Consider the following 7,598-nt stretch of genomic DNA (forward strand, 5'->3'; position numbering starts at 1 on the left):
GAGAGTGATTCTCATACCAATGTATCATCTTATCATAGAGTACTGTACATGGAGGACAGTCTGCACTTTTCATTGGTATTAAAAAGTGACAGAACTGTGTGCATCAACTGAATTATTGAATAAGACCCTTATTACACATTTAGCAATACATGACAATATACAATAGTAAACCAGTCAGTTACACCAATAGTCCTGCCAGGCAGACTTCTATTATAAGCTAATTGTTTTGAAAAAAGCAACCAAAATGCTTGGTCCTTGTTACTGCATCATATTGTCATCTTCCATAATTGTGAAAATATTTCAACTGAACATGTCAATGTACTGTAACAATGAGACCTCACTGTAGACTGGTCCACCCTGGTCCAGCTGTGTGTTATGGCTGTTTAAGGACATACTCTAGAAATATAGAAAAACACACCCAGATACAGTAGAAGTAGAGTCCCAGTACAGCCACTAATGACCCCTTGCCTTGACCCTCCTCATTTCTCTTTGTCCTGCATATTGTCACTGCAGCGCTTCCCTTACAGGACTTGTGTGAGGAGCTGCTCTCTGCGTTCAGCGCTGCAGAAGAAGCGCAGTTTCCGTGGCAACAGCCTCACCTCCACCGACATAGCCTCGTACTCCTCGTTGTCGATGTTGTAGAAGCCAGCACCTTCCTGTGGGAGAGGAAACGGGACAGGACAGTAGGGAGAGGTCATGGAGCAAAAAGAATATTGCACACATACTAAAATAAACCAATTTATACAAGAATACATGTAATTTGTTAAAAGGTTATAATTATCAAAGACCGTAATGCATCTTGTCCAATGATTTATGTAAACCTTGGATTGCTGATGCAATGTTTTGGTCATTGAGAGGCTTTGAAGCCATATTGTCAGCCATATTGATACTCCACAGTAAGAATAAGAATTAATGGAATTCTACAGTATTTAAATTAAATGTTTCAAGGTATTTAAGTATTTTTTGTTGTAGTGGGGACAGAAATGATAATTCCTTAAATTTTGTTTGAAATAATTGTTAATTTTTATGTTTAGCTCACGATATAATGCATTCTTCTAAATGAAGGTGTCTGTAAAAAAAATACATGTGGCAAAAATGTATGCAGACATTAAGAAATGCATTTCCATAGCTTCCAAAATCTTTTCATAACAGTGGGGGAGTGCCAAGATGGATGCACGGTGGCTCATTGGTCTCGTCTCTGAAATGTATAGGCTTAAGACAGATGAGGGAGTATGTGACCTCGGGCAGATTGAGTCGACATGCACTAGCCTCCAGCTTCAGTGATTGTCTTGTGAATGCAGTGGAGTCTGCCGCTTTCTTCTCTCTGCAATGCAGAAAATGCAACAGCCTTGACACATGCTACATTAGTAAGCAATCATTTATTTTACTCAGGTATGACACTAATAATGTGAGAAAGTACAGTACCAGTCCAAAGGTTGGACACAAACTCATTCAAGGGTTTCTTTATTTTAACATTATAGAATAATAGTGAAGACATCAAAACTATGAAATAACACATATGGAATCATGTAGTAACCAAAAAAAAGTGCCAAACAAATCAAAATATATTTTATATGAGATTCTTCAAAGTAGCCACACTTTGCCTTGATGACAGATTCTCTCACCCAGCTTCATGAGGTAGTCACCTGGAATACGTTTCAATTAACAGGTGTTAAAAGTTCATTTCTGGATTTTCTTTCCTTCTTAATGCGTTTGAGCCAATCAGTTATGTTGGGGTGGTATACAGATGATAACCCTATTTGGTAAAAGACCAAGTCCATATTATGACAAGAACAGCTCAAATACTGTAAGCAATGAGAAATTACAGTCCAGAAAATGTAAAGAACTTTGAACGTTTCTTTAAATGCAGTCCCAAAAACCATCAAACCCGATGATGACACTGTCTCTCATGAGGACCGGCACAGGAAAGTAAGACCCAGAGTTACCTCTGCTGCAGAGGATAAGTTAATTAGAGTTAACTGCACCTCAGATTGCAGCCCAAATAAATGCTTCACAGAGTTCAAGTAATGTACACATCTCAACATCAACTGTTCAGAGGAGACTGCATGAAATCAGGCCTTTATGGTCGAATTGCTGCAAAGAAACCAATACTAAAAAGGACACCAATAAGAACTAGAGATTTGCTTGGGCCAAGAAACATGATAAATGGACATTAGAGATTTTAAGTTCCAAACGCTGTGTCTTTGTGAGATGCAGAGTAGGTAAATGGATGGTCTATGCATTTGTGGATCCCACAATGATGCATGGAGGAGGTGTGATGGTGTTGGGGTGCTTTGCTGGTGACACTGATTTATTTTGAATTCAAGGCACACTTAACTAGCATGGCTACCACAGCTTTCTGCAGCGATACACCATCCCATCTGGTTTGGGCTTAGTGGAACTATCATTTGTTTTTCAACCGGACAATGACCCAAAACATCTCCAGGCTGTGTAAGGGCATTTGACCAAGGAGAGTGATGAGTGCTGCATCAGATGACCTGGCCTAAACGATCACCTGACCTCAACCCAACTTAGATGGTTTGGGATGAGTTTGACCGCAGAGTGAAAGAAAAGCAGTGGGAACTCCTTCAAGACTCTTGGAAAAGCATTCCAGGTGAAGCTGGAGAATGAGAGAATGCCAAGTGTGTGCAAAGCTGTCATCAAGGCAAAGGGTGGCTACTTTGAAAAATCTATATTTGAATTCGTTTAACACTTTTTTGGTTACTGCATGATTCCATGTGTTATTTCATAGTTTTGATGTCTTCACTATTATTCTACAATGTAGAAAATAGTAAAAATAAAGAAAAACCCTTGAATGAGTAGGTGTCCAAACTTTGACTGGTACTGTGAATCTCCACAACTTACCCAACAGTGATAAAATCTCCCACAGTGAAGGAGTCCGGCTCCACACACACCAGCAGGGAGTCATCAATACGCTGAAGGACAAACAAGACAACAGGCAGTTTAAACACCCTGTCACTTTTGTTGTAGTCGCTACTAGGTAAAAATATATATATTAAAAAATAAATAAAATGTGCTGACCGTCTGGACAGGGTTTTTGTTCTGAGTTTGGATTGACAGCTCCAAAGTAGACAGCGTTCTCTCATCCCACCTCTCTGGCTCCTCCACTTTGGGAGACTCTACACAAACAGAAAACCAATGCCAATCATGCTTTGTTAAATAGAAGATACACAAGGACATCTAAAGGATGTAGTGTTATGTACAGACAGACAAACAAACACTAACACAAATATAGTGTTACCTGGAATAGGTGGGTACCAGTAATTTTTCAATCTGCGGGCAATGCGGTACATTAGGTTGGGGCGCTGGGGCTTTTGTTCCGGCAGGTCAGGAGGGCGAAGGGTCGGGGCTATGTAGGACACAGAGGCCTCGTGAACCTGGGGCCATTCCTGGCAGATACAAGAAGACAGCATGTTACAAATGCATGAAGGAACGGCAGACCAAGGACTTTGAATGGAAACAGTCATGTTTCTCACCCGCAATGTACTGAACCAATGAGCTGCTTTTATCTTCAACGGGCCAAGGTACCAATATCTAAGATAGAAAGCACAGCAATATGAGAAATGTATTTTTAGAGAAGAAACACAACTTCATATTATTATAACGTAATGCACGTAAAAGTATAATATGTGGGAAACGTGTTTACCATAAAGCTCTGAAGTTTGACTAGTAATTGTGAGGTTCTTACTTTTTGATGGTGGAAGCCACATCTCTGAAGGCCCCCCACCGTAGACCAATCAGGGCAAACACTGGCTGTTCTTTCTCTCCCTGGATACATAAAACCAGAAACACAATACAATTTTCTATCTCAATGGAGTTATGGTTATTCAATGTCGATTTAAGGTAATATCAGTTTGTGTCATCTAGACCCCTCCCTGAATCCCAGACCCTTCTGGTCTCACCTTGATTTGCAGCACATCCAGAGGTACCGTTTCTCCTTGCAGGATAGACAATGTCGCTGATGTGATGTGTCTAAAAACAAGAAGCAATATGGATGACAAAAAGATTGGAGGATATTTTAGGACACTAACGACAAGATGATGGTATAGGTTTGTATCTGAATTAACATGAGTGCCGTATTTCAATGGGATACTTACTTCACCTGATTGTCACTGAGGATGTGCAGACTCTCACTCAGGGAATTGTGGGAGCCCAGTGGGATAAATCCTATGGGGGTTTTACTGAACGACTCCTGGGTTTGAGAAACACCCATAGGACTGAGTAGTTAGAGACAGCTTAGCTAAAACAGTATTACACAACACGTATAACATACAATTAGTAATACAACAGTCAATGCTACACAACTTACGTGATCAGCCCTCCGCAGCAAGCCAGTGATAACCTCCTGCAGAGTGCCATCCCCTCCAGCCACAATCAGCATGTCTGTTTGCTCCATCAGCTCCATCAATTTCTTTGCTTGGCCCTCATAGTCTGTCTGTAAGACAGAAGACACATGTACAGGGTTACACTGTGTAGAACTATAGAACTATAAGGCCTTAGATGCCATGGGGAAACAAAATTGTAAGCCTACCTTTACTAGCGTTACCTCCATACCAGCCAGGTGTAATATAGGCGCAGCATTCTTCTCAAATAAGTTGTTGGCTTTCCTATGATCAGAGAGAATTGCAAGAGTACAACAAGACAAATTAGTCAAACACAAATCACAATATAAAAGGGAAATGGCTGTGGTGCAATAAGCTGGATCTCATGCTTATTCTCTTTGCTTAACTTTAGGGAATGTGACGATTATCTTTTACTTACCCCCTACAAGCTGCTGGGTTTAGAATGACTGTGGCTTTCTTCAGCTGTTCCTGGGGTGATATCTGCTGACGTCCAAATTCCTGCAATTGAGAATGGAGTATTTTGTATTAGAGAACAAAAAACAGTAAATTCAAGCACAGAATCCTTGAATGCAGACACATATTGTACACAATAAGCCATGTCTCACCCTGGCCGCCAGACAAGCATCTCTTCGCAGCAGATTATCGCTGTGAATAAAAAATAATGTATTGACAAAGAAAACAACTGATTAAAATACATCCTCCTATTATTCAATGTTGTTGGATTTCAAATCACAAGAACCGTTCTGTAAGACCTTGATAATTTCTCAATGGCTACCTAATTCCTGTGTACGTGCTCAATGATATTAATGCTAGTGATGATCTGTACTTGATCGAACAACCATACCGGTAATTCTGAAGGAAACGTTACGCACCAGTGTTTACCATACAGCCAGTGTCCACCGTATGATAGGGCACACGCAGCGACTGTGGACTTCTTCCAATGATTCCGCAGAGTTACAAATACTTTCACAACCCGAGCCATTATCGACACTATCAGAATATCCGTCTAAAAACGCTATGTATCATCTGTGTAAGCATCACAATTAATGTCCTTTCCCTGTCAGAAGCATTTTACATGTGACACATTGGTGCAGCTATCTTAATGGTCTTATGAAACAAACACTTTCAGTATCAGTTCCGGTTGAGTATCATTAAACATGTTATGAAATAAGTTCTCCCGTAACATACCAACATAAACAAAAATAAGGGAAATGTACTAATTGAAAATGGTACACAATTTCAAGAAACAAGTAATCGTCATTAGCTCAGTGCTTAGCTTATTGACGAAACACTACATTTCCCATACACTAGCTGAGGTTTAAAAAGAACACCTCGCCTGAAGAATAGTCTAAATAAAATATATATGTTTTATTACTTTGCCACTGCATTTAAAAAATATAAATGGTCACATTATATACTGAATAATATAATGGTTGGTGAACAGAAGAGACATGTAATCAAAAAACGTTTTTAACGTTAATTATTGCATTTTTACTCTGGTGCTAGGCCAGGGCCAATTCTCTAGAATTCGACATCAACATGGTGGCGCAGAAAGCGGGAAATTCTGGTATGGGTTTCATTTCAAATAATACAGCAGTGAGTGGTTGTTTATGGCTATTTACAACACAATCCATATTTGTTTACAAGAGCACTTTAATTCTATATAACACTGTGTCAAGTTCAGACAGGAGGAACGCTAGCCAATGTTAGCCAATCGTTATAATAACGTACGTTTTTATTTATTTCACCTTTATTTAACCAGGTAAGCTAGTTGAGAACTTCTCATTTACAACTGTGACCTGGCCAAGATAAAGCAAAGCAGTGCAACACAAACAACAACACAGAGTTATACATGGAATAAACAAGCGTACAGTCAATAACACAATAGAAAAAAAGAAAGTCTATATACTGTGTGCAAATGGCATGAGGAGGTAAGGCAATAAATAGGCCATAGTAGCAAGTCATTTCAATTTAGTAAATTATCACTGGAGTGATAGATATTATTATTATTATTATTACTATTATTAAGTAGAAATACTGGGGTGCAAAAGAGCAGAAAATTCTATTAAAACAATATGGGGATGAGATAGGTAGATTCGATGGGCTATTTACAGATGGGCTATGTACAGCTGCAACGATCGATTACCAGTTCAATAACGTCGTACCAGTTCAATAATGTATGATAAGTTAAATGGTTCTGTTAGCTTAAAGAGGTCGTTCCCCAGTTAACGAATGTTAAAGTATCATGTGCTAACTAACGTTCGTTAGGAAAACAAAATGTGAAATGCTTAAACTCCAGTTAGTTAGCTTGCTCGTAATCGCTACAATTTGCCAATATGATATGCTCAGAACACATTGTAATGGCTACACACATAACACTGACTGACTTACTTTACCCCTATCAGGAGCCAGTCAGTGTGGGCCACAGAAGGAGTTACATGCTCGAGCGCGAGCGTCGCAAAATACATTTTGAAATCCATGTTATTCAATTATTGCACCCACACTGCTTGCGCGCGCCAACGAGCGTCTGTGTCACCAAGGGTGAAAAATAGAAGTCATTCCTATTTCTGACCCAAATCGCGCTGCAAATCCTGCCTCTCCCATCTCCTCGTTGTTTATACCCACGTGGTTGATTGAAATACGAACTGTTTTGCCAGTAGTCGTGGTAATACTATGAAAGTCTAGATGTGATCACCATATATAAGATGAAAAAGCCTGGAAGGAGGAGAGATGACTAGAAATGATTCGGTTGGCCGTTTTATTTGTGGATTAATTTGTCGGAGTAGAGAACCTTGTGCAGTTCAGGTAAAATAACAAGTCAATGTTGATATATCCCAGGACAAATTAGCTAGCAACAGCAAGCTAACTAAATAGGATCAAATCAAATCAAATGTATTTATATAGCCCTTCGTACATCAGCTGATATCTCAAAGTGCTGTACAGAAACCCAGCCTAAACCCCAAACAGCAAGCAATGCAGGTGTAGAAGCACGGTGGCTAGGAAAAACTCCCTAGAAAGGCCAAAACCTAGGAAGAAACCTAGAGAGGAACCAGGCTATGTGGGGTGGCCAGTCCTCTTCTGTCTGTGCCGGGTGGAGATTATAACAGAACATGGCCAAGATGTTCAAATGTTCATTAAATGACCAGCATGGTCAAATAATAATAAGGCAGAACAGTTGAAACTGGAGCAGTAGCACAGCCAGGTGGACTGGGGACAGCAAGGAGTCATCATGTC

The 7,598-nt window shown here is 39.8% G+C and overlaps 1 protein-coding gene across 2 annotated transcripts; it reads right to left on the bottom strand.

Annotated features, from left to right (window-relative positions):
* Nucleotides 1-474: 474 nt before the first annotated feature.
* Nucleotides 475-5,449, bottom strand: agk (acylglycerol kinase). 2 transcript variants are annotated; one of them, XM_046347917.1, is made up of 14 exons: nt 5,237-5,449; nt 4,970-5,009; nt 4,783-4,862; nt 4,553-4,628; nt 4,331-4,456; nt 4,119-4,213; nt 3,924-3,993; nt 3,710-3,789; nt 3,498-3,555; nt 3,263-3,410; nt 3,043-3,140; nt 2,866-2,936; nt 1,240-1,324; nt 475-656 (listed from the first exon to the last, which is right to left on the bottom strand). In XM_046347917.1, the coding sequence occupies exons 1-14, from the start codon at nt 5,344-5,346 to the stop codon at nt 522-524; spliced, it is 1,272 nt and encodes a 423-aa protein (XP_046203873.1). In that variant the 5' UTR covers nt 5,347-5,449; the 3' UTR covers nt 475-521. The 2 variants fall into 2 exon arrangements, with proteins under 2 accessions (XP_046203873.1, XP_046203883.1); XM_046347927.1 differs by lacking the exons at nt 475-656; nt 1,240-1,324 and having other exon boundaries at nt 2,862-2,936.
* Between the last annotated feature and the right edge of the window lie 2,149 nt (nt 5,450-7,598).

This window comes from Oncorhynchus gorbuscha, linkage group LG01 (genome assembly GCF_021184085.1).
Source record: "Oncorhynchus gorbuscha isolate QuinsamMale2020 ecotype Even-year linkage group LG01, OgorEven_v1.0, whole genome shotgun sequence".
NCBI lineage: Eukaryota > Metazoa > Chordata > Actinopteri > Salmoniformes > Salmonidae > Oncorhynchus > Oncorhynchus gorbuscha.